The sequence below is a fragment of the Zonotrichia leucophrys genome, chromosome 4A (assembly GCF_028769735.1).
Source record: "Zonotrichia leucophrys gambelii isolate GWCS_2022_RI chromosome 4A, RI_Zleu_2.0, whole genome shotgun sequence".
Taxonomy (NCBI): domain Eukaryota; kingdom Metazoa; phylum Chordata; class Aves; order Passeriformes; family Passerellidae; genus Zonotrichia; species Zonotrichia leucophrys.
This window is the reverse complement of record NC_088174.1, coordinates 1,917,868-1,944,498: the sequence shown is the minus strand read 5'-3', so window position 1 is coordinate 1,944,498 and position 26,631 is coordinate 1,917,868. Positions and strand designations below refer to the sequence as shown.

The following is a 26,631-nucleotide window of genomic DNA, read 5'->3' as shown; positions in this document are numbered from 1 at the left end:
ATCCTCAGGCTGGGGGCACTGCCAGGCCCCTCCTGGGCTGGCAAATCCAGCAGGTCCCATCCTCAGGCTGAGGGCACTGCCAGGCCCCTCCTGGGCTGGCAAATCCAGCAGGGCCCATCCTCAGGCTGGGGGCACTGCCAGGCCCCTCCTGGGCTGGCAAATCCAGCAGGTCCCATCCTCAGGCTGAGGGCACTGCCAGGCCCTTCCTGGGCTGGCAAATACAGCAGGTCCCATCCCCACCTCATGCAGCTCCTGAGGGAGGCTGGGCAGGGCTCTGGGCCCCTCTGTGGTGAGCAGTGCCAGGGGACACAGAAGCAGCACTCCTGAATCCTCCTCACCACTCTGCCTGCGTTTCTCCTCAAGTTCATCTCCTAAAAGCTTTTGGGCACTCCCAGCTGCAGCCCAGCCCTGGGCAGAGGCTGCCAGGAGGATTCCCCTGTTCCTTGCACAGCCAGTGGCAGAGCTGCCAGGGGGCAGTGAGAGATGTTCCCAAATCTGGCTCACTGAGGCTGCAGAGGCAGGAGCAGCCTGATCCCAGCTGAGCCTGCCTCAGTGCACACACATTTCTCAGGAGCTCAAGCACATTAAAAAAACTCCATGAAAGCCAAACCCAGCAGAAGTCCCAGTTCTCCTCCTCCTCCTCCCCTGGGCTCTGCAGTTCCAAACCATCACTGCACTGTCACAATGCTGAACCCAAACCCAAGGGCTCTCCTGGCACAGGGTTGGGCACTTCCCAGCACACTCAAGACTTCCAAGATTACAATACCAAAAAATACAGAACATTATATTCAGAACCATATTATTTTAGGACAAATATTTCAGACAGTTTAAATAACAAGTCAAAGGAAAATGAGACATTTGTGGACTCACATGAACAGAAGGGCAGGAACCTAATGACCAGAAAGACAAAAACCCCTGAAAATTATTTCCCCTGTTCTTCCCACCCAGAAACATTTCTGTTGCCCCTTCCCCAACCAATACTAAATCCAAAGAAACTTTGGAATTTGACTAAATTTATTTTGGGATCTAAGGGAAAGGAATGCATTGGACAGGAGTGTTGGTGATACCCAAATAGAAACACCAGTCCCACGAGGGCAAACTGCAAACTGGGACTTGGTGTTCTCTACTGTACTCTAGGTTATTCAGTCAACTCTTAGTAAAAAAAGGAAATAAAATAGTTAAGTCAAAAGGAATTAAAGAGAAATTCATGCTCTTGCTGTGGATCTTCATTGATTCCCCACGCAGGGGTGTAACATGACAGAACTACCTTTGCAATGGATAAAAAACCAGTTTTGGAGTCTCTGCACACGCTGTGTGAACGCCCTCAGCAGCTTCTGGAAGCTGCCACATCCAGGCAGGCCTCTGTGCCCACCTGGAGCAGATCCTGCAGCTCCTCCTGGCACGCCCAGCTGGCCACGGAGAAATCAGAAGCTGATTTTGTAGCTATAAAGAAATTTATTCAGGGATGAGACTTTTCACTACTGGACACCAGGCTCTAAGCTGGCTCCTGGATCTAAGTCACGCTGTTCTTTGGACAATAAATTCAAGTTGCACTTACTGTCCTAGTTCTGAAAAAGGAATGATGATGCCAAAAAGAACCAAGAACTATGACCTAATTGCATTAGTTTCAGCTGAAGCCATCTTCCATCAGAAACCATAGGATCTGATACACCAAAGTTCTCCCCAGGGATGTGGATGAGTAGAGTAGCTCAGTGCTTTGTAACTAGTACTGCTGTATTGTCTTGTATCAAAACCAAACAAAAAAAGGAAGTTTAAGGGCACGTGCAGCCTCAGCTCCTGAAGCACTGCTGGCTGTGCCCCGGCTCGCCCAGTCAGCCTCTTCCCTTGGAAAAAAGTAAAAAATAACAATAAAAAAAATCACCCCCCAAACAAAACATCACCAATTCCATGCTGGTTCCACAGGAGAGTCGCTGCCGAGGGCTGTGGGGGCCTGGCTCACTCCTTGGTGTCCTGCTCCTCTCCCTCCTGGGCCCCGTCCTCGCTGGCCTCCTTCTCCTCCTTGCTCCGCTTGTTCTTTTTGTGCTTGTGGCGCCGGTGGCTCTCGCCCTCCTCGCTCTCGTGCTGCTTCCTGAGAGGGGAACAGAGGGGACAAAGGGACATCAGACACAGCCCTGCCACTGCAGGGACCAGTGATGGGCACAGGGGCTCTGATCCCCACCAATGGGAGCCACCTCTGCAGTGCCGAGGGCACGGCGGGGATTTTTGGGGTGCATTAGCACTGCCACGATGCCAGTCACAGACACTGCCACACTGCCAGTCACAGACACTGCCACTGCCACACTGCCAGTCACAGACACTGCCACTGCCACTCACAGACACTGCCACACTGCCAGTCACAGACACTGCCACAATGCCAGTCACAGACACTGCCACTGCCACACTGCCAGTCACAGACACTGCCACAATGCCACTCACAGACACTGCCACTCACAGACACTGCCACACTGCCAGTCACAGACACTGCCACTGCCACAATGCCAGTCACAGACACTGCCACACTGCCACTGCCACAATGCCAGTCACAGACACTGCCACACTGCCACTGTCACAATTCCAGTCACAGACACTGCCACTGCCACACTGCCAGTCACAGACACTGCCACTGCCACACTGCCACTGCCACACTGCCACTGCCACACTGCCAGTCACAGACACTGCCACTGCCACACTGCCACTGCCACACTGCCACTCACAGACACTGCCACTGCCAGTCACAGACACTGCCACAATGCCAGTCACAGACACTGCCACTGCCACAATGCCACTGTCACACACACACACAGTCACACTAGCACTGTCACACACACTGCCACTGTCACACTCACCTCTGACACTGTCACAGACACTGCCACAATGCCACTGTCACACACACACACAGTCACACTAGCACTGTCACACACACTGCCACTGTCACACATGCAGCCACACTGCACAGCCACTCCTGGCAGTGTCCACAGGCAGCACCTTGCTGTTCTTCCCCTCCTGAGCAAGCTCCAGCAATTCTGACACAGCACCAAGGCTGAGGAGGAGGAGTCCTAAACCCAAGATGTGTTTGAAACTCTCACTCCTCTGAAGGAGTGTGGGAAATCCCTGCAGTAGGGGCAGCAAAGGGATCAGTGGAGTGAGAGAAATGTGGGTTCCCCATGGGAGGCAGATCCTGTTCCTGCTTTTGCTGACTCACACCTGACCCGGCTCTTCGGAACTCTTTTATCTCCCCCAGTTTCCCAGATGTGGGTGATAGCTGGGGATGTTTACCCAGGGTTTCTGTGATGTGGGAGCAATCCCAGGCACAAGAGGCCTGAGCAGGCTGTGCATGGCCTGAGCCTGTGCCCTGCCAGCTGCTCCATGCAGCCAACACAGCCCCAGAGCAGCTCTGCTCCCACCAGGAAAAGGGCAGAGCTGGTTTGGCCTCTCACAGGAGGAGATTTTCTGCTGCTTCTCTCACAGGTTCAAACCACAGGAGTTGACTGTGGTGTGAAGGTGGCAGAGTTAAAGCACAGCCCAGAGAACAGGAACAAGCAGATAAATTTATCCCAGGATAAACTGTGACTGTGCAGGCACAGCCCCATGAGCAGGGACAGCATCAGGTGTGCAGACCAATTGTTAGCACAGCTGGAATTCCAGTTCAGCAGCAGACACTCAACTGGCTGAACCTGGCTGAAAAGCTCCTGGCTTCAAGTAATTTTCTGGCTGGTTTAATAAATGGTTTCACAGCCATTAAAGGCAAGAAAAATAGGGAAAAATAAAAGGCTGCTGCCTCTCCACAAAGCACCTTCAGCCACCTCGTGGCCGATGTGTCAGTGGTTTGTGCTGGGACACTGGCACTGTCCTTTGAAAGCAGCGTCAGTGATTTCCTGCAGACTGCTCAGTGTGCAGGAAGCTGGAAGTGAATGAAACCCTTTCATCTGCAGTGCCTCAAACAGCCTCAAACCTCAGTGTGCCTCAAGCAGGGAATACCAGAAGGTTTGGGCTGGAGGGGACCATGGGCTGGGATTCCTTCAGTGAGGTATCTACTGCAAGGTTTCAATTCTGAGGAGAGGAAGCTGAGAAATAACCCTAAAGCCAATGGCTTGTTTGTCTGATACCAGCTCAGCTTCCAGCTGCTCTGCATTAAATTTTTATTATGGTCTTCGTCCTTCTTCCTATCATTTTGCTTCCAACCCTTTAGCAATCAGTCCTTCCTTGAAAACTTACTCATCTCCTTAAGGATATGTCACTACATAGCAGTTTTTCTGATACCAGCTTCAAAATAAGGGTAATTACCTCCAGAGCTGACAGGAACTTCCCCTAAAAGAAGGGAGGTGACACATCAAGAAAATAGAGCAAGAACAAGTCATTAATGGGATGTGAAGTGACACAGGACCTGAGCACAGGACCTGCCCCAGCCCAGAGGGCAGGGCTGCTGCTCTGCTGGAGATGCTCTTCCAGGAAAATCATCTGTTGCAAATCCATTTTCTGCACAAAAGCTGTGATTTCAGGACATGCTGCTCTGCCCCAGAACTTTCACCTTGGTGCAGACCATCACTCCCTCACTATCAGGCTGTGGGCAAGAGCTCTGCTCCTCCTGCTCAAGAAGCAATCTCTGAGTGCAGGCAGAAGGAAGTTCTTCACAGAAGGAGTGACTGTGCATTGGAATGGGCTGCCCAGGGAGGTGATGGAGATGTTTAAGGAAAGGCTGGATGTGGCACTCAGTGCCATGGGCTGGGTGACAAGGCGGTGTTGGGTCACAGACTGGACTCGATCTGTCTTTTCCAACCTGATTGATTCTGTGAGCTCTGCCCTGGTGCACAGGAGCAGCAGGACCAAAAGCTGAGGCTGCTGTCATGGCCTTGCACCTCCTTTGTGCGTGCTTTTGTTAAGATGGGAGTTCTGCTGGGAGGCTGAGCCAGCTCAATCCCTTCAAACCTCAGGGATGGGGAAAGATCTCCTTTCGCCATCCCAGAGGTTCCTCCTGCCCACAGCTCTCGGGCAGAGGGAGCAGGGATGAGCCAGGTTCTCGTAACATCCCAGAAGAGGGAGTGCCCACTGACCTGCAGGAGGATTTGTGTTTGCTGCTGTCCCACCCCAGAACAGGGAGTGCCCACTGACCTGCGGGAGGATTTGTGTTTGCTGCTGTCCCACCCCAGAACAGGGAGTGCCCACTGACCTGCGGGAGGATTTGTGTTTGCTGCCATTTTCCCCAGAACAGGGAGTGCCCACTGACCTGTGGAAGGATTTGTGTTTGCTGCTGTTCCCCTCCAGAACAGGGATTGCCACTGACCTGCAGGAGGATTTGTGTTTGCTGCCATTTTCCCCAGAACAGGGACTGCCACTGACCTGCAGGAGGATTTGTGTTTGCTGCCATTTTCCCCAGAACAGGGAGTGCCCACTGACCTGCGGGAGGATTTGTGTTTGCTGCTGTTCCCCCCAGAACAGGGAGTGCCCACTGACCTGCGGGAGGATTTGTGTTTGCTGCCATCCCACCCCAGAACAGGGAGTGCCCACTGACCTGCGGGAGGATTTGTGTTTGCTGCCATCCCACCCCAGAACAGGGACTGCCACTGACCTGCGGGAGGATTTGTGTTTGCTGCCATTTTCCCCAGACTGCCACTGACCTGCGGGAGGATTTGTGTTTGCTGCCATCCCACCCCAGAACAGGGAGTGCCACTGACCTGCGGGAGGATTTGTGTTTGCTGCTGTTCCCCCCAGAACAGGGACTGCCCACTGACCTGCAGGAGGATTTGTGTTTGCTGCTGTTCCCCCCCAGAACAGGGACTGCCACTGACCTGCGGGAGGATTTGTGTTTGCTGCCATTTTCCCCAGAACAGGGACTGCCACTGACCTGCGGGAGGATTTGTGTTTGCTGCCATTTTCCCCAGACTGCCCACTGACCTGCAGGAGGATTTGTGTTTGCTGCCATTTTCCCCAGAACAGGGAGTGCCCACTGACCTGCGGGAGGATTTGTGTTTGCTGCCGTCGTCCTTGTCGCGGTGGCGGCGCTCGCGGTGCCGCTCCTCGCGCTCGCGGCTGCGGTCGCGGCTGCGCCGGTAATCGCGCTCGAAGTCGTAGCTGCGCTCGCGGCTGTAGTAGCGGTACCGCTCGTCGTCACTGGGGGGACAAGGGACACGGACAAGGGACACGTGGGCACAGCGACACCGGGCAGGGATCGGGGCTGCTCCTGAACCACCGCACCACGAGCACACACTGCCCTCCTGCATCGCTGCCTCCCTGCTGCTGCCCCTCAGCACAGACACCCCGATAACCTCCCATCCTTTGGTGTAACAATCATAATCACTCATTTTGTGAGTGCTGCATGCTGAACAACATGTTTGATTTGCCTTCTCTTTGCTTTGTTTTTTTGTTTTTTTTCAAGATCTAACACCAGTAGGTCACAGGAAGCTCTGAACCTACAGTCACTCTGCTATTCTGGGTGATTTTTTAAAGCAAAAAGCACATCAGCATATGGGACTTGATCTTATTTACTTTCTTATTTTAAAACAGCATTACTTGATCTTATTTACTTTCTTATTTTCAAACAGCATTAACAGCAATAAGGTATTATAAATCTTTTCATTTTCTGAGCTGCCCTTACTGGCAGCCTCCTTTCAGTGAGCCCCTCCCAAAGGGGCTGGCTCAGGAACTTCTTTACTCTGGTTAGTTCTCATTATTTCTTTCTCCTTTTACTATCTTGTTTCTACTTAAGCTTCACAGTGTCTTTTCTCAGTTTTTCTTCACACACACATCTCTGGGTGGCAGGTACCAAATGTGACCTTCTACACATGAGCTTTAAGATCTCAGGTTCTGAACTGGCTTGATCAGGACTTTTCAATTTACACTTAAGGCACAGAACAGTAATACCTAGTGCTTCTCACAAACTTCTCCACAAGCTCAAAACATCAAACTGTGAGTGCAGCTTTGTCTGCACCCCTCTATGTGCTCAAAGCACCTCATTCAGTCCCCAGGGGTGGGCAGGGTGTACCCCAAACTGAGACACATCCCACACTCCCCTCCACATCCCCCTGGTCACCTTCTGAAAGCCAAAATCCAAAGGGTTAACAGTGCCCCTGTGGGAACAATACTCAAGACCTGGGAGAAAGGATGTCACAGACATTGTTCTGACACTCCTGGAAACAAGCTGGACAAATAAATGTGCAGGATCAATCAGCTGGGAGTGCTCCAAAGGACTGCTGGGCCACTTGCCCTGCTTTGACCTGCACCAGGGTGCTCCAAACCTGCCAGAAATGCCAGCAATGTGCTCAGGAGTGCTGATCCCAGGCCTTGGCTCCAGCATGGACCAGGAAGTGGGGGAGTCTGAGCTCTTCCAATTTTAGCAAGTTTGTATTCTGTTCTCTTCCTCCCCCCTCCCATCCACAGTGCCCAAAAGCTTATAAAGGAAAAAAAAAATACTAGAAGCACACTGCCCTGTTTGCTCCCTCCCTGGGCTGGGAAGCTCCCCAGCAGGAAGTGCCCTGTGCCAGGAATGCACATTCTGATCATGTTTTGAATGATTATTGGCATTTCTGAGCCTGGAGCCTGCAAAACACCAACACAGCTGCTGACTGAACACCAAAGGGATGGGTTTGGGAAGTGTCTGCAGCCCAGCCTCCACCTCAGATGAACACAGGGAGGCTCCAAGGCTCCTGCTCTCTCCCAGGTGCTCCCAGCACTGCTGTCAGCTGAGGCCACAGCAGCTCCCACCAAGGTGGTCTCTGCAGTCCTGCTCCCATTTCCTGGCTGGCTCCCAGGGAATGGCACTCCCAGCCCCACAGGAGAGCAGAGCAGGCTGTCTGTCCTTTGATCTGACAGTGACATTTAGAAGACAAGAAGCAGCAGCTCCTGCAGCCAGTGCTTCACACTGAGCTGTGAAACACTGAGTAAACACAGAGGGGCTATTTCATTGACTGGCCTCGTGGGAGAGCAAGAGGAACTGGTTCTGCTGGATTTAAACAAAAAATCCCAGACCCAGAGACAGGAAATCAGCCAGGGGCACAGCACCCTGTCTGTGCTGCAGTTATTGATCCAAAGGAGCTCTTCCCCAGGCGTTACAGAGAATTCAGCTGGGGTCCTCTACACCCAGCCCTGAGGGGGCCTAAGGCTGCCAGGAGCACAGGAGGGCAGCACTCACTTGTTGTGCTCACTGGAGGTGAGGGCAGCACTCACTTGTATTCACTGGTGGTGGGGGCAGCACTCACTTCTTGTGCTCACTGCAGGTGGGGCAGCACTCGCTCACTGGTTGCACTCACTGCAGGTGGGGCAGAACTCACTCACTTGTTGCACTCACTGGAGGTGAGGGCAGCACTCACTCACTTGTTGCACTCACTGCAGGTGGGGGGCACTCACTCACTGGTTGCACTCACTGGAGGTGAGGGCAGCACTCACTTGTGCTCACTGGAGGTGAAGGCAGCACTCACTCACTGGTTGCACTCACTCACTGGTTGCACTCACTGCAGGTGGGGCAGCACTCGCTCACTGGTTGCACTCACTGCAGGTGGGGCACAACTCACTCCCTTGTTGCACTCACTGGAGATGGGGGCAGCACTCACTCACTCGTTGCACTCACTGCAGGTGAGGGCAGCACTCACTCACTCGTATTCACTGCAGGTGGGGGCAGCACTCACTTGTTGCACGCACTGGAGGTGAGGGCAGCACTCACTTGTATTCACTGGAGGTGGGGCAGCACTCACTCACTTGTTGCACTCACTGGAGGTGAGGGCAGCACTCACTCACTTGTTGCACTCACTGCAGGTGAGGGCAGCACTCACTCAGTGATTGCACTCACTGCAGGTGGGGGCAGCACTCACTCACTGGTTGCACTCACTGCAGGTGAGGGCAGCACTCACTCACTGGTTGCACTCACTCACTTGTTGTATTCACTGGTTGTTGGGGTGCGGTCCCGGTCCCGCTCTCGCTCCCTGTCCCGGTCCCGGTCTCGCTCCCGCTCCCGGTCCCGCCTGGAGCCCGAGTACTCCCAGTGGCTGCTGCTGGAGCTGCTCGTGCCCTTGTCCACCGTGGTCACCCAGGGCGTGTGGGACGTGGAGATGGGGGGGTAGCTGATGAAACCTGAATCTGCAGCCAGAGAGCAGAACCTCCATCACCCAGAGCATGGCCAGCACCCCCTCTGTCCCTCCCTTCCCAAAGATCCCTCTGGCAGCAGAGCTGGATCCCAGGAGATCATGGCCCAGCTCCCTGCTGCCCTTCCCCCTGCCCTCCCAGCAGTTTGCTAAGAACAGGGAACTCCTCCCTGGGGAAGGCACAAGAGCAGGCATTTACAGGCAGCACTGCACAGCGTGCCAGCCCTGGGCTCTGCTCACCTGCACAAGGTCCCACCTCCCACCAGGTACCTTCTGCTCTAGGGTGGCACCTGGGGAGGGCCAGCAGTGAAGGATGCCACCTGGGGAGCCCAGAGCCACCAGCATTTGCCAGGCAGAGGTGGCCAGCTGCACTAGTGAGGTCATATCCCACAGCAGGGCCACATCTGGCAGCACTGCAGGCTCCTGTCCTTGGGAAGGGCTGGCACTGCCACTCCCCCAGCCCTGTCCTGCAGGGAGGCTTTGCTCTGCAGGGCTGCTGGTGCTCCCACTGCTCAGCACAGCCAGGAGCCACTCCTGGGCACTGCAGGACTGGGAGAGAGCTGGGGCTGCAGCAGGGAAGGGAATCTGCTGAAATCCTGGCACTGCCTCTCCCATGGCTAAAGCACAGGAGATGGTGCCTGTAGCAAGGAGAGGGTGAAGTGAGGGAAGAGATTCAGAAACTCAGGGAGGAGATGCCAAGCTCAGTAGTTGTGGATGGTTGTGCTAATCCCTGAGGGTGGGGAAAAGGGAGAAGATGAGTGAGGGTGAGCACATGTGTGTGCAAACAGGCAGAGAACACACTGCTGAGGCACTGGGGAGGCTTCTCTGGGTCACAAAAGTGCCTCCCCACACCTGCCCAGCACTCAGAGCACACACCCAGCCTGTGCTCCTGCCTGGGACCCTCTGGGGCACAGCAAGGCCTGCAGCTGGAGCAGCCATGGTGAGGGTCAGCCCCAGAAAGGCCTGGGCTGCCAAGAGCCAGGGCAGAGAGAGCAGCAGTGGATGTGTCCTGCCCCGTGCTCACCTGCAGAGTTGTAGCCAAAGGGAGGTGGCTGCCTGTTGTTGTAGCTGGCTGGCTGCCTTTGGGAGAGAAAAGGGGGTGAGTTACTGACATCAGGGACCCCACAGCTCTGCCTGTGCTGCAGCTTCACCCTGTTTTTCCTGCAGATCTGTGGAGCATTCTCATGGGAATCCCACTACCAGAAATGCTCACAGGTTTTGCCACAGCTCCCAAACCTGCCACAATCCCACTGCTTGCCCTGGGAAATCACCACTGCTCACAAACTACCTGGAGCACCTTCAGAGAAAGCAGCTGCAGTAACAAATCATGCCATGAACTACTCCAGGCCTTACCTAGATTTTACTGGCTCCTTCCTGTGCCTTGAATATGCCAAATCCAGGTGAATGCACAGAGGATTCCTGACAGACTCTGCTCTCCCCCACCCCAACTCAAGCCCAGACCATGCATCCCCAGCACTGATTTTGGACCTGTTCTCCTCCCCTCCTCCCTCCAGGGCAGCTGCTCCCATGGTGTGATCTTACCCAGGTGTGGTCTTACCCATCCAAGGTGGGGATGAGGAGAGCTGGTGGTGGTGCCAGAGGTGGTGGGAACAGCCCTAGACACACAAGGGTAAATCAGCACCAAGATCTTGCAGCTTCATGGCTGCTATTCACAGTTAAAAATCATTAAAGCAACTTTTTACCCTAAACAAGGCCCTGTTTAAAATAGAGTAATTTTCCTTCAGGATAGGATCTCCTCCCCAAATTCACACCTTAAAGCTCTGTTAGTTTTGTAGGGATATAGGAAGAAAAACAAAGCAAAAACTACCTTCTGTTTTGGCTTATAAATACTGAACATAAGATTCATCAAGGAGTAACAATTAACTCTTACAGCCCTAGGGAGGAAAAGTGGTTCTTGGGATGCAGACTCATTGCATTCTGATCAGAATATAACAATCAAGATTTGTGTCAGAATAGAAGATAAGCAGCTCAGGTTCAATGCTCAGTTGGAGTTTGTTAATCCTAAATTAGCTGTGCTCTAAACTGGTGCCATCCTATTTCATGTTACTTAGTCCAAATGCTCTGAACCTGTGTGATCAAAATTGTTGCTGTTACTAAGAACAAGGTAGCACCTACCTGGAATTGGACCTGGAGGAGGCAGGCCTGTGGAAATAAGCAGGGAAAACAAGTGAGGACAACAAGGAAAGCGTGGCCTCTCTGTACTGCATGGACTCTCTGTATCTCAAGCTAAACCTCAAAGCACAATTCTGAATAAACTTCACATTGGAGCAAACAGAGCAGGAGAAAAATTGGTGCTACTAAACAGGAATTAGCCTATAAATGATATAGTTTTCCCAAACAATCTCTTTATAATTTAAAATGCTGCTGGGGAACTCCTTTTCTGAGTGTGAAGACAATTGATTTGGTTTTCAGAACAACTGAAGGAGCTGGAGAGGAGAACCTGCTGCAGGTCACACTCCAGTGTGTCCAACTTGATTTTGCCAAGCAATTTTAACTAAGGCAGCAGGAAAAGCTACCATGGAAAAGTTACTGGGGAAAAGAACCCCTGAGTGCTGCAGCAAATCCTCCTCAGGCTGGAGTCACTGCATGGAGTGCTCCTGGTGCTGCTCCAGGAGCAGGAGAAGCCTCACTTCAGCCTGGTGTATTTAAGCCAGAATACAGAGAAACAGGAACCTGCTTCTTGACATTTATCAATAAAGCAAATGGATCAGTAGCACTGCAAGGTTCCCTCAGGGAATCAAAGCCCAGAGGTTTTCCTTCAAGGACCAGCTGCCATTTTTAAGTATTCAGGGCAAATATAGAATAGGCTGATGGAGACTAAACAAAGGCTGGCCAGGGGTAGGGATCTGTTCCCTGAGTGCCCCCCCATCCCACGGCACTGAACCACTAAAGCTCTGCTTTGCCCCAAGCCTGTTCCATGAGTGAGCACGTACCTGGAGGATGCAGGGGAGGTGGAACAGAGGTCACTGGAGGAGGAGGGTGCAGGAAGTGAGGAGGAGGAGGCCCGGCCAGCGGGGGAGGCGGAGGCCCTGCTGGTGGAGCAAACGGCTGCTGCTGCGGAGGCTGCTGGGGCTGCGAGGGCTGCTGGGGCTGCTGGGGGGGCTGGGGCTTGCTGCCATGGTCTCCCAGCACCTTGGGGGCACAGCAATGAGAAGAGAGAGTTTTAACCCCTCTGCTCCTGCAGCAGGGCCCTCACAGTGCTGGCAGCATCACCACAACAGGACTGTGGCTGTGCCTGAACAGTGACCAAAACACAGAGGCACCACAGTGACCTGAAGTGCAGCTTGTGAGGGGGAGGAACAACAAACAACCCTTTCCTAGCAAATTCTGTCTCTTAGGCAAACTCTTCTTGTTGGCAAAATCTGGGAAACTGACTGCTAAAAAAATAAATGGACCACAAAACCATAGAGAAAAACCCAAGGAATTGAGCCTAGGAAGGGAAAGGTTCCATGTTTAGGTTTTTCTGGCAAGTTAGCAGAGTTGGCAGGAGGAAGGTGGTTAAGAGAAGGGGGCGTGGCAGACCCTGCAACTTCCTGCCTAGGAATCAACCAGAACATTATGGTCACACACTGGGCAGGCAAGCCCAGGACTGGGATCAGCCTTAAACCCAGGCTTTCATTTCTTAGAAGGGGCAAGATCCAGTAACACAGGCCCAGGCTCAGTCTGAGGTGTGGGCTGCACCAACTGATTTGAGACTAAATGTTACTTTAAAGTACAGAGAAACACCAGCCCCTGGTACAAACCCTTCACTGCAGATTTGAAGATTCCAAGCCCACAGCAGAAGGGAAGGGAATAATCCACAGAAGATTGCCAGGTACAAACCCTTCACTGCAGATTTGAAGATTCCAACCCCACAGTGGAAGGGAAGGGAATAATTCACAGAAGATTGCCAGGTACAAACCCTTCACTGCTGATTTGAAGATTCCAAGCCCACAGTGGAAGGGAAGGGAATAACCCACAGAAGATTCCCAGCTACACATTCCTAGGAATACTTTGGGAGGGCTGATGATGAAAGAACTCAGGCCTTACCATTCCAGAGGGAAGATTGGTCTTTAAAGGACAAATCTGGCTCCTAGCAAGACCAAGCTTTTAAGCCAGAAATTAACTGAGCCTGCAGAAGGGAATGATCCACGCACACACCTCAGCAGGGTCCATGCAGTACCTGCTGCTCTGCAGGTATGAACTGGGAGGTCAGGAACTCACAGACATTTGCCCAGGGCTCACCAGAAGTGCAGTACACTCAGGAATTTGTCAAGGCTTGCAGGGTTTTACCTGGATGGGGTTCTCCTCCGAGGCGTGCTTGTCCCGGCGTCTCCCTTCCACCCTGCGGATTGTGCCTGCCTGGCCCCCGATGACATCAATGGTGCCCCCCAGCTTCCTGGGACAAAGCACAGGCACCTTGTCAGCCTCAGGAGCACCACAAGGAGCAATGTTCCCTGCTGGCAGCACATTTCTTTCAAGCTTTCTTTCCCACCAGGGAAATGTCTCTCAAATGGGGATGAGGAGACAAGGAGAAGCCCGTTTGCATTCCCTCTGAGCAGGGATGGGTTTGGGCTCTCTGAGCACCCAGAAATGTTATCCAAAGAACCACCACAAATAGGTGTAAAAACAGGGATTACACACCGGGACAGAAATGCTCCCAAAATGCTCAAATCCAACAGACTGAGCAGAGCTTTAATGCTCATCCTTGAGGCACAGAGCTGGTTCCCAGGCAAGGGGTAAAGTTGGGATGCAGGGCTGCTTTCTGCAAGGCAGGTGTGCAAAAGCTGTTTTGTGAATGAAGCAACAGAAACACCCTGAGCCCAAAGCTCTGGCTCGTCTGGGGTGTTCTTCTGAAGCTTCTGATAAAACCCCATTGATCTCCTAAGGGCCAAGTGGTTTCCCCAGCAGAGGCTGCCCCTCAGAATGACTCAGTTGTTTTACCACACATCCAGCAGCGTCGCACACAGGCTCAGGAACCAACAGCTCCTCTTATCCTCTGCCAAACTCGTAATCCACTTCCACTTGAGGAGGCAAAGATTAACATCGTGGGAGGAGGAATAAGCCAAGCAAGCACAAGCAATGTCAGCAGTGTGAGCCCTCAAAGCTGAGGAGTTTGCCTGGCTCCTTCCACTCCCAGAGATGTGTCCCATCAGCTGGGATCCAGTGCCAAGGAGGGGGGAATGGACAGGCAGGGGCTGCACTGCTGGAGGTGACACTGACTGAGTGACCACAGCAGCTTCCTGCCAAGCTTAAAAGCTTCTCTTTGAGGCTTGAGGAGACTCAGATGTGGCCCAGGTGGTTCTTAGGTGCCCCCATGAAACACAGGCTCCTCTCTTACCTGTTGGGAGGAGGCCCAGCCTTCATTCGTCCTCCCACCAGAGCCAAGAAGTCTGTTTTGAACTCTGTTTTGATGATGCTGCTTTCCACTTCTTTTTCAGCATTTCCTGTTCTTCCCTGCTGAACCTATGGAAGGAAATAGATAACACATGGGTATTGTGCTCTTATTTCAACTGAATGGAGCACCAGAGATTAACCCTCAGCAAAAGAAAAGGAACAATCACAGTAACCTATTCTTCAGTCAAGGCACAGCCATTTGTGTCAGCCAATGGCCATTCCACTCTCAGCCTGCTGCCCACTGTCTCCCATCAGAAGCTCTGATATGAGTTTATGAAACTCATATCGTTTTCCATGGAGTCACTAAGTCCAAATTGGAATAAGCAATACTTGTACTGACAATTTGACTGAAGTTCTGATGGCCACCATGGACTCCTGCAAGGCTGATGGCCAAGGCAGTCTGCAAACACAAAATGCAGCCACACCACTGCAGCAGGCTCCAGAGTAAGCAGAACAACCCTGGGGGCTCAGCTCCCCTCCCTGCACTTCCCTCATCCACAGGGCTTTCCAAGTCAACTGGAAATTCACTCCAGTCTTGCTGCTGTAGTGGTTCAAACTTACCAGGCTGATGGAACCACTCCTTCCTCACAGAAAAGATTTTCAACAGAGATTTAATCTTTAAAGATTCATTTTTGGATTTCTCCTTGCTGGAAGCACACAGAACAGTTCAGAACTGTATCTCCTGCTCTTACACCCTCATCTCTGTGACTACAAACACAATGCCAGTTTTCCTGGAGCCAGGACAGGAGTCACATCACCCACCGTGATCTTGTTCTCAGTGCTGATGGGAGGAGCAGGGTCCAGCCCCAGCTGAAGCCGCCGCTGCTTTTCACAATAAGCTTTCCATGTTTCTTCATTGAATCCATAATTAAAGTAATCAGAAAGATCAGCACCTGGCAGAGGGAGCAGGGGTTAGCACAGAGGCTCTGCACATTTGCACTCTCAAGCTGTCCTTTAACTGCTCATATAAAGGGTTAGGGCAACAAAAGTTTTCCAGCAAGCCCCTGTGCCTTCCCCTGTCAGCTGTGGGTGCCCCAGAGGAGGAGACACTGCTGCACCTTGGGTGGGAGGAGAACATGGCCTGAGCAGCAGGGGGACCCTGGGACACCCAGGACAGCAGTGGGACACCCAGGACAGCTGTGGGAGCCCCTGGGACACACAGGACAGCAGTGGGACACACAGGATAGCTGTGGGAGCCCCTGGGACACACAGGATAGCTGTGGGACACATAGGACAGCTGTGGGACACCCAGGACAGCAGGGGGACACCCAGGACAGCAGTGGGATCCCCTGGGAGACGCAGGACAGCAGTGGGACACCCAGGACAGCAGTGGGATCCCCTGGGACACACAGGACAGCTGTGGGATCCCCTGGGACACCCAGGACAGCAGTGGGACACACAGGACAGCTGTGGGATCCCCTGGGACACCCAGGACAGCAGTGGGACACACAGGACAGCTGTGGGACCCCCTGGGACACACAGGACAGCTGTGGGACACACAGGACAGCTGTGGGAGCCCCTGGGACACACAGGACAGCTGTGGGACACACAGGACAGCTGTGGGACACACAGGACAGCTGTGGGACACACTGGCCTCCACAGGCCATTGGGAGCTCCCTGCAATCACTTATTCACCATTTCTTCCAATTGTCCACATGAGCTGGGCACAGCACAGGAGTGACAGTTCCAGCTCCCACCACAAAAATGGGGTGGAGCCACAGAACCTTTTTCCTGGCAGAACTAAGCCCACACATTCCCCTCCTGACCATCACTGCCTTTGCTGTTTTGAGAGGAGATTCTGGGGCTCACCCATTTCGTGAGAGGCAGCTGAAGTGGAAGGTTTTTATTAAAGCATCCCAGACTACACAAGTAATTACAGCTCAGTCACAACCCTAATTAGCCACCCCAGAGTGTTATCTCCCACTGCCAGCCTCCTGTGCAATGTGCTAATTCAGCACCAGCACTTCTGAATAACAGAGGTGACCACAAACTGCTTGCCAAGAAAGCCGAGATGCAGGGGGGCAATGGCAGCTGCAGGGATTACAGGAGCACCCTCCCACCTCCCAGCACTACAAAGCACCTCCTGCCCTGCTGAGGTGTCCCTCAAACATCCCCCACATAAAGATATTCCTACACAGAGCAACTCCAAAACAAAGAGCTGCTACAAGAGTGAGGCAAAACTCTGCCCAAGCTGAGCTTGGTTTAAGTGTGAGGTTTAAGCAGTGAGGCTTATCTCCTGGGCTGGCCACTCTTCCTGCTGTACCACCCAAACATGCAAACTGCATCCACACCGACTCAGCAGCACAACACTGACTTGTGGATTTTATCAGCTTCTAGTTCAGACCTCTATCAGTTCTTCCACACAGGATTTCTCCTTCCACTCCCTCACTCAAAGACATACCAAGCTGCTGAACAATTAACTGTAAAGGATATAAACTTGAAAGGCTGTTGAGTAATGAGCTACTTGCTATCTAAAATAAACTTACAGACCACACAGCTCTGCAGAAATCTTCCCTCTATTGCATTCCAACACTGTTTTAGGGCCAGCTGGCTCTACTCTGGTCCAGGGGTGTCAGCATGGCCACAACCATGTCCACGCTTTAGCTTTGAACTTCACTGCATTCTTTCTAACTCATTTTCTTCCCATTCCCCTCTGTCTCACTTCGAATCAAGGAGAAATCCCTGCAGAAGAAAAGCTTCAGTTCCATTCTGCCTGCACTATCTGCAGGGAGTTTCAGTGCTGGTTTGGTACCTGGCCATGCCCATGGAGCTTTCAGCACTGGAGTGGGCAGGGGGTACCCAGGGCACAGCACAGGCAACCTCAGGAAAGCTCTCAGCACAGCAATATTGCTGAAAGATAAATCAAATACAGGGGCTGGCAGGGAGAATAATGATGGCTCAGAAAAGGGAAGTGGACTTTTTGTTTCAGTTGACATTTCATCAGAGCACATTTTATGAGAGTAGCACAGCAAAAATCTGGATGTCTAGTTCCTTCAATTACTTCTGTATCAGAAGAAAAACAGCAGCTGATTTGTAGCATCCTACAGCTGTAAGAGGAGAAATCTCCCTCATATAAATAAATGTGGGCAGCCCCAAATGAGGAGGGACCATAGGGACAACTCTGGGCTTGGCCTGGGGACACAGAGCAAGCTCCTGCACAGGAAAAGGAAAACAAATATCAACAGCCCAATCCTGACCCCACTCAGCTGCCTTTAAGGCCAAACATTATTGGATTGGTATCAGTGCAATGTTCTCAGGAAGCAGGGAATTAATAAAATAGACCATTTAAAAAAATAGCTGTTCCCTTTAGGGAAGTTCAATTACTAGAATAAATGCAGCCCAATTTAACATAGCCATGGCTTGTTCAATCAGTAAATGCCATTGACTGTCTAGCCAGGCAGCAGAGACTGAGCAACACACGTTGTTCCAGCTTCCCTGTTCCCTGGCAACAACAAATGGACAGAAATTACATGTGGAAATCAAGAGACACAACCAGAACTGCAGAAAATATTTATCACAAGGAACTGTGAGGCCTCACCTGGTTTCCTCCACGGTTTGTCTTCAAATGAATCCAAATCCACTTCTATCACAGGCAATCCATTTATATTCCCTGCGGCATCCAAGTCAATACCTTTGGGCTGCAACTTGGCTTTGGGGAGAGAGGGACTGTTACAACTTTTATTGCAATGCCTTTAATCCACTCATTTGCTCAGCAAATCATTGCAGCAAAAACAAAGCACTGCAGTGAATTAATCACCGGGTTTACAGCACGCAGGTAACCACAATCAGCTTTTTAATAAAAAGGACTCCAGTCACTCCATAAACAAACAGGGTGTGCAGCACCTGCAGCTGAACAGCAGAGAAGCAAATTCAACCCAGATTGGTACCACAGACAGAGTAAATCATTAGGACATGCATGAAATTTACCCCAAATGAAAATAAAATGAGATTCTTTTTCTCCCCAGGCAAAGTACCTATTTTCCCCTCCCAAGACAGACACATTTTCTCATAACAAGAGACTTTCTCAGGATCACTCTTTAGCAGACTAACAGGAGTTTGCAAAAATCTTTCAGGTACAAAACCTACAAGGGGAATTTGTTCTTATTTTCTCAATCAGAAGAGAATTCATTTGGATAAAGCAATTAGTGGAAAGGAGCAGATGAAGCCCATGACAGGACAGTCTCACACACGTGGAAGGACAGAATCCCAGACTCAATTTACAGTAGAAAATAAACTGAATTGGTTGTGGAAACCAAACTAAACTGGTGTGGAAAATTTCAAATAAGCACAGCTGTTACTCAAGGTCAGAGTTTGTTTCTTTTAGCATCTCACACTGCAAGTAGCTCAAGACACTGAGTTCCAGTCCTTCTCTAGAGCTGCAATGCTCAGCCCCAGTGCAACAATATATTTTAGAAATATTCTGGGGTTTTACTATAAAACTATCAATCAATACATTTTTTCCTAATTTAATTAGAATTATAATCACCTTGCTCAGTGATGGGTAATTAAATCACTCCATTGCCTCCTGTCCCCTCACACTATGCTGGCAGCACTGATATTTAGGAAATGCACTTCCTATTGCTGGTTTACACTAATTCTATATTCTTTTAAACAGAGCAAAATTTGCAGCTGCTGCAGCTGTCAGTGCCAGGTAGGTGAAATACTGGAAAAGTGAAGGATAAAAATAACAGCAGTACCTGAAGCTGATGCTCCATAGCCTCTACCCGTTTTTAAGTTTAGATTCATAGGAGTTCCCCTATTGGAAAAGAATCACTACATTGGCATTTGAACAAATTACTTGGCTAAAGATTCTCATGCAAAATATATTCAAGCCCTGACACCCTTCAGGAGATGCTTTAGTTCACCTGGGTTTGCTATTCAGAGTCATCCATCAGAGTGAAACCACCTCTACAACAAGAGAAGGAAATTATCCATAAAGTGGAAAAATTAGAATATGCAGCAAAGCACAGGTAAGTCATTTGTGTAAGAGGAAGGCTGCTAGCAGCAAGCAAAATGCTCTCTCATTATTTTTATTCAATGCACATTAGGCAGAGTTGTAGAAAGTATAATTTCCTGCTTCTCAAATCCAGCCTTGCCATTTCTGAGCCATAAAAAATCAGACAGCTGGAAATGAGTAAATTCACAGTTTATGCAAATTTTTAGCAGTACAGATTTGGTTCTGGAAGTTTTCACAGATGAGTTAAACAGAACTTCCCACCTTTGATTTTGCCCCAGGGAGCCCAGGAATTAGTAAGTTAATTTCCCAGCAGCAGCCCCATGGATTATCATTCCCATTTTACAGATGGATTCTCCAACAAGCAATTGCAGGGCAGAGCTGCCCCTCAGCTCCTGAGCCCTTGGTGGTGTTGTGGCCACTGGTGCCAGCAGCCAGAGCAGCTCTCAGCCCATCCCTCTCCATGCCCATGCTGGATGCCAACCCCACAGCCCATCCCCAGCAGTACCCACATGTAGGACGGCGCTCCCGTTTTGATGTTGCCGATTGTGACCTTCACATCATCGTCATCGCTGTCACTGTCACTGTCATCCTCATCATCCTCACCGCTGGGGAGGGCCTGCAGCAGCACAGCCACACAGCAGCTCATCAATACACACAACTGGAGAATTCTCCAGCACAGCCAAATCTCAGGAAGCTTCCTGAATAGCCTTCAACAACAAAAGGCAGCTCCCACAGAGAAACTCCCCTGTCCTTTGAAGATTTGGCCCTACATGAAATTTGGGGTAATATTTGTGAACCTGAGGAAAGTTTAGCTCAGTTCTAAGAATTTCACCATGTCCCTCAGTTCTTTTTGAGAGTTGGGGCTTTTCTGACACACCTCCTTCACAAGGTCATGGTCAAAGTACACAACCACAAATGAAAACCACCAAAAGACATTCACCAGGTTTCACCTAAGAACCTCAAGGTAAATATTCTCTCACCACAACTTCTGTGGTAGGGAGCTGCTGAGGAGTTTGGTTTGGCTGATTAAGCACAATCAGACCCCAAGACACTTCATCTCACAGATCTGACTCCAGTGCAACCCCAGTGCTGACACAAACGTAATAGAATAGAAAAAGAAATTTTTTTTTCACAGATATCCAGCAAGTGCAGTTTTGTGAGAAGCACAAGGTGAATTAACACCTCACCCCACATGAGGAAGGCATCCCTCACCCTCCCTCCTTTTCCACAGCACGTGGGTCTGTCAAAACCCTGCATGAACCCTCTTGATGTGGCAGAAAACAAACCCATCAAAGAGTCCAGGAGAGGAGGGTGGGGAGAAGCAACCCTCCTCCTCCTCTTTCAGCACTGAGCCACCAGATTGTGCTCTCAGAGGCCTAAGCCTGAACCAAAACTGATTCTCAGCACCTTGGGCTTTCTATCCCAGTGTTTCCCATATTTTACAGGTCCTTTAGAAGTCACACTGAATACTGAGCTGGAAGACATCATGTTCTGCTTTTCCTACCAGACTGCAGCATCAGAGAGCCTGATCTGCCTCCTGAGAGGGTTTGGGCAGAGGCTGCACCAGGGTTCCCTCCCCACCACTGGAGGCAGGATGACAAGACAAGGCTGCTTCTGGAGCTGGCTTTGGGCATGGCTGGCAGCACACCCAGCACTGCAGCCAGCAGGGATCTCTGCACTCCCTGTTTGTCCCCAGCAGTGCTGGGAAGCACAGCCATCCCCAGGCACAGGGACACCTACGTGCTGGGCCATGTCTCTGTCCTCGCTGGCGACGGGCCGGCTCTCCTGGGGAGCGTCCTGCAGAGGGTGAGCAGACTCTGGGTGCCTGCACAGGGGACACAGGAAACAAAGTGACTGTGACACACAACAGAAAGTGAACAAGCACAGCCCACAGAGTCACTACAATGAATTCTAAAGTCTTTGCCCAGGTGACTTTCACACAGTGCTTTATTCTTCTGGTGTGCTTGTTCTGCTGGCATTTGCTCAACTACCTGACAAAAAAAATAAATCCATCCTCCTGGCTTGGCTTTGCTTTTGCTGGGAAGAATCAGTTTCACACATCCAGAGAGCACCTGACAGCACTCAACAGCTCAGTGGCAGCTGGCTCAGCTCGGATTTGGCAAAACAACTGATAAGAATAAGACCATAATAAGCAAAGTTTCACCTCCTCCTTAAGGATGCTAATAATTACACATGCATTTAGTCAGCAGCAAAGGCATCTGTCCCAGAGAAATTAAAGAAAGAATGATTTTAGTGTTTCTACAAATAGTTTACAGTAAGTAGTTAAAATTCCAAAAGGAAAAGTTATGGGAAAAATTATGCACCTGTTCTTCTCACTCATTACAAATTAGACCTGATGAAACAATGGTAAGGTTTGGATTTAACTCCAGTTTAGGAGTTTGTACAAATGTTAACATTGTTTATGGCACTGGCCAAGCAAGAAAGTGGAACTGATGTACACATACTAGAAAAGAGTGTGCCATGAGTTACAGAACTGAAATACAGAGAGCTCATCTGTCTCCAATGACACAGGTAAAGCTCAGCAGAACTTCAAAATAATTCTGAGTTTTTTCAAGTGAGACAATCAGAACAGCCCAAGTCAAATCCAATTCTCCACCAGTGCTTTGTGGAGTTGTTGCTATTAATTTAAAATCCCACACTGGACAACAAACATCCACAGGATTGTTTTCAAAAATGAACAGGCAACATCTCACAGAATCCAAACACTGCTCACATCAAAGCCACTTCAGTGACACCAGACACCACCCAAGAAAGGCAAAATAACACAACTCAGCTGTTACTGAGTGTAAAACAAAGAACAAACACTCTGAGCATAACTGAAGCCCCCTTTGGGGAAATCCCATACACAAAGAAATTCATCAGGTATCAAAGAGAGGGCTGAAGGTTGGGCAGCTGACCAAGCACAGGTGCCAGGGGTGCCAAGTTCCTGGTGTGACACCTGCACACACTGGCAGCTACAGAAGGCAGCCAGGATGTCAGAGGGAAAATCAGCCCCCAGGTATTTCCATGCTGCAGACACAGGCTGGGACATGAGGACCAAAGCAGGGACTGCAGAAAATCTCTCTGATGGATTCAAAAACATTTTGCCCAATCCAAGGAACTCAGCATTGACCTCCAGCCTGAATCTCCTCAAAACTCTGAGATTCTGTGTTCAGGAGGAGTGACAGGTGTTACCTTCAGCTTCAAGTCACATGAAGCATCTGTGGGTGTGCATTAAAATGTATGAACTGGAGTTCAGAGTGACACCTGGGAACCAGGAGCCTTTCCTAACCTCTCTGCTTCCCAGCAATGAAGCAGCTGACAAATCCCCAGCATTGGCTGGGCACAGAAAAACGTGGCAGAGATTTCACCTGGCCAGAATGCCAACAGAATGCTGGGCACTGCTGGCAGCACAGCATCCTGCTGGCCTCTACCACATCCCTTAGGCTGGGGAATGTCAGTGATGCTGCACCCCAAACTCTGCAGATTTCTGCTCTCTGGCTGCGACAAACACTCCAGACAAGCCAGCAGAGCATCCCTGGAGCTGCAGCTGCTGACAGCAGGGCTAACAAAGAGTCATTTTTCTTAAAACACCCCACAGCTCCTCTTTTAGGTAGATTCTCATTGTGCAATGAAGAAATATGGGGAAAAAAAGTAAAAAAAGGGGAAAAAAAAGGACAGCCAGCATGGCCACTAATATTCCTTCTCCCTACAACTTGCAGTTATTGGGGACAGTTGCTAGAAATTCAGATTTTTAGTCCTGCTTGTGAAATAAAATTACATTCAGATGAATGTGACAAGGAACAGCTGATTTATGTAAAGCAGCTGTACATTTCTGTCTAAAAGTTGTTCCTCCTCACAAAACTCATTTGATGTTTTTAGGTAACAATTTACCATGTCTTTCACCACTTGTTTATTTGAACAAGCTTTCATATTCCTTAAGCACAGAAGTAGGACAGTATCTGTAACAACCTCAGCATTCCAGACACTGAACCTACAATGACAACAAACCCCAAACTGAACTTTGGAAGGGGCTGAACACAGACAAACCCAGTGAAAACCAAACCTTCTGAAAAATGTTACATTTAAAATGGCAAACAGGTAAAACTGTGCTGAGACCAAGCTCTGCTGGTGCAAAACACAGAGCTACAAATGGAGAGAGAACACAACCCAGGACAGACACAGAAAGCCAAACTGAGGATTGGTTTTATCTCCAAGTCTTACCCACACCACTTGACAGATCTCCCAGAATGTGCTGATTTGAGCAGCTCAAGATTTTAACCCAGCTCAAAGTTTTGACCATTCCCAGGCTAAAGCACAGGCCAGTTTTACCAACACCAGGTTAGCACAAAGCCAGTCCTCAGGGCATTATTCTTCCCATGGAATTAAACTGGAAAAGAGATCTGGTTTGAAACTAATTGCTGAGAGAATCAAACCAGTCCACTCATCCAGTTCAGCTTCCACATCCATAAATGCCTGCCACCCCCATGGGGGCAGCTGGGGATGATCCCATGGGATGGGGAAAGGACAGGCTGCTGCTCCTGGCAACAGCACTGCTCCAAAGCCCTCACCAAGCTCTGCTCAACAAGGCTCAATCTTTACACCATGGATTGTTATAGAGAATAAACAGCCTCAGGACTCACCCAGAAATTGGTCCATCTTCTTGCTTACCAGTGGTGTCATCTGCAAAAACAACAGTAAGAACAAAGGAATTATTCAAGTGAAAGGAAAAAAGCTAAATTGAAGCACAAAAGGCATCACAGGTACAGAAATACCCAGCAGTGCCAAGGCACTGTAACCCCAACACTCTCTTTTCAACAAAGTTCAACCAGAAATGGAACAACTAAAAATCAACCCAACCCAACAAACACCATCCATCTGCAGAGGTGATGTCTCACACCAAACTAAATTTAAAATGTATATCCTAATTCTCAGAGAACAGAGACAACTACCAGAGAGGAACTGAAGTCACCTATCAAGGTCTTTATATAGAATTGTAACGTGCCGGGGAAGAAGAAACATAAACGCATTCATGTGCAAAGCCTATGGGGAGGACAAAGACGTTTCAATAAAGTCCTGTGGTTTATACCGGCCACATCCCAGCCCCGTTAGCCCAGGGGCTCACAAGGTTTGGGTGATTAGCGAACTCAAACTCTTAACAAAGCATCTCATTAACCTCCCTGCACCAGCGTTATTGATAAAAGGACAATAACACACCGCCAGCCGCCCACAAGAGCCGCTGAGGGGAGGCCGGGGGCGGACGCGGGTCCCTCTCCGGGCCCGGGGGCAGAGGCCGGTCCGTGTGAGGGGGCCCAGGGAGAGATGCTCATCCCTCCCTCCCTCCCTCCTTCCCGCGGGGCCGCCCCCGGTCCCGCACGGCCCCGCAGCCGGGGGCGGCCCTGAGGCGGGGCCGGGCCCGCTGCCGGCCGGGCCCCGCGCTGCCCGCGGTACCTACCCCCGTACAGCCAGTGCTCCTCGTCCTCCTCCGCCTCCAGCGGCGCCGCGCCCGACACGGCGCTGGCGGCCGGCGGCTCCAGCTCGGTGGCCATGGCGGCCGCGGGGCTGCGGGGAGCGGCGGCGGGAGGAGGAGGAGGAGGAGCGGCGGCCCCGCTCGGCTCCCGCCGGGCCCGGGCGCGGCGCTCGGGCGGGGGTTCGGCGGCCGCGCTACGGCGCCGCCATTGCTCCTTCTATGGCGGGAGGGAGGCGAGACCCCCGGCGTGGGCGCGCAGGGCCCCTGAGCCGCCCGCCCCGCGCTGCCGGGCCCTAGAGCCGCCCGCGGTGCTCCGCCGGGCCCTAGAGCCGCCCGAGCGCCCCGCAGGGCCCTAGTGCCGCCGGCCGCACGGAGCCGCGCTGCCGGCCCCGCCGGGCCCTACCGCCGCCCTCAGAGCCCCGCCGGGCCCCGGCGCCGCTCGCCCGCCAAGCCCGCCCCGCCAACCCTGCGCGCGCATGCGCGGTGGGAGAGCGCGGCCCTGCCCGCGGAGCGCTCCGCTGAGGGGATTGGGGGCTCTCGGCCCTCGCCGCGGGTCCCGCCGCGCTGAGGCGGCGCGGAAAGGAACGCAGAGCCCGAACGGCTGCTGTGGCACCTCCCGCTCGGAGCTGCCCGGGAAGGACGTGAGGAGTCCCGCAGGATTGCCGAGGAGGCGCCGGGAAGCACAGAACGCCGCTCCGTGTCACTCAGGGCTGTCAGCGCAGCGCTGCTCCCGAGCGGCTGCGGATACACTCGGGTCTGTCTGGGTGCGGTTTGCGGCTCCCAGGTCCGGCTGTGCTGCTCCTCGGTGAACGCTGAACTTCAGGGCCTGGAGATGCAGCGCCTGAGGCTCCTTCTGCAGCTCCACCGGGGAGCTCCTGTCTGAGCATCACCCGCTCCTCTCCCGGAGCCCTTACCTCCATCAGCATCACAGGGAAACTTAGAGCAAGCTGATTTTCAGTACTAATTCTCACAAAAACCATAGAGAATCCTGAAGCAAGTTACCTTTTCCATACACTAAACAGTTCCAGAAAAATGCCGGATTGAAGTGTTCCCCTGGGGTTCCGGTGGGGCTGAGGTGCATTCCTGCTCCTTGTGCCCTGCTGGACCCTACACTGGGAATGCTGAGTGAATACTCACCGTGGGAACTGGAACTGGACATCCAAAAATCACTGGGAGGTGATGAGACCCCTGGTTATACCAGTGAGACCCCTGGTTGTACTGATGGACTCAGGTTAACCCTGCAGAGGTGGGAAAGTGCTGCTCACCACCAGGCCTCAGCAGTGCCTTTCCATTTTCCACTCTTTTCCATTTACAGCAAAACCCAGAATTCCTTTTGCTCCTCTGTTCAGACACTTCACAGTCAAAAATGTCCAAGGAGATCATTGTAGAATGTAGCTTTCAATTACCCCTCCAGGCTTGCACACCATATAATTTACAGTAAATACACATCAGTCATCACCTTTTGATTAATATTTGCCTTTTAATTTTAAATTCTTATTAGTCTGAGAGCTACTGTAATTCCTCTTTCCAATTTTATTACCTATCCCATGGGACCAGCGCTGTTGTGAAGAAGTGTTTCTTTTCTAGCCAAAATCTCAGGTTATATTTATCACTGAATACAAAAATACAAACCTAGTTCCTGCAGAAATTTGAATTTACTGCTCAAGAAAGGTTCCTATAGATCATGAGGTTTACATAAAGAATGTGAAGTAAAATGTGAACATATTGAAAGGATC

At 51.2% G+C, this 26,631-nt stretch overlaps 1 protein-coding gene across 1 annotated transcript; it reads right to left on the bottom strand.

Moving 5' to 3' along the window:
• Nucleotides 1–773: 773 nt before the first annotated feature.
• Nucleotides 774–25,314, bottom strand: LOC135447868 (pre-mRNA 3'-end-processing factor FIP1-like). Its single transcript, XM_064713036.1, has 16 exons — nucleotides 24,881–25,314; nucleotides 24,069–24,108; nucleotides 21,166–21,250; nucleotides 19,935–20,041; nucleotides 19,166–19,224; nucleotides 18,007–18,117; nucleotides 15,231–15,361; nucleotides 14,413–14,537; nucleotides 13,365–13,470; nucleotides 12,026–12,224; nucleotides 11,208–11,234; nucleotides 10,630–10,687; nucleotides 10,096–10,151; nucleotides 8,862–9,066; nucleotides 5,950–6,108; nucleotides 774–2,089 (listed from the first exon to the last, which is right to left on the bottom strand). The coding sequence occupies exons 1-16, from the start codon at nucleotides 24,972–24,974 to the stop codon at nucleotides 1,957–1,959; spliced, it is 1,695 nt and encodes a 564-aa protein (XP_064569106.1). The 5' UTR covers nucleotides 24,975–25,314; the 3' UTR covers nucleotides 774–1,956.
• Nucleotides 25,315–26,631: the final 1,317 nt, after the last annotated feature.

What these genes read in the sequence shown, in the direction of transcription:
- LOC135447868 (XM_064713036.1), bottom strand. Translation starts at nt 24,974, where the DNA reads ATGGCCACCGAGCTGGAGCCGCCGGCCGCCAGCGCCGTGTCGGGCGCG. An exon ending in CGGAGGAGAACCCCATCCAG is followed by an intron (nt 12,225 to 13,364) that starts GTAAAACCCTGC and finishes TGTGCCCCCAAG; the next exon opens with GTGCTGGGAGACCATGGCAG. An exon ending in ACAACCAGTGAATACAACAA is followed by an intron (nt 6,109 to 8,861) that starts GTGAGTGAGTGC and finishes TTGTCCCCCCAG; the next exon opens with TGACGACGAGCGGTACCGCT.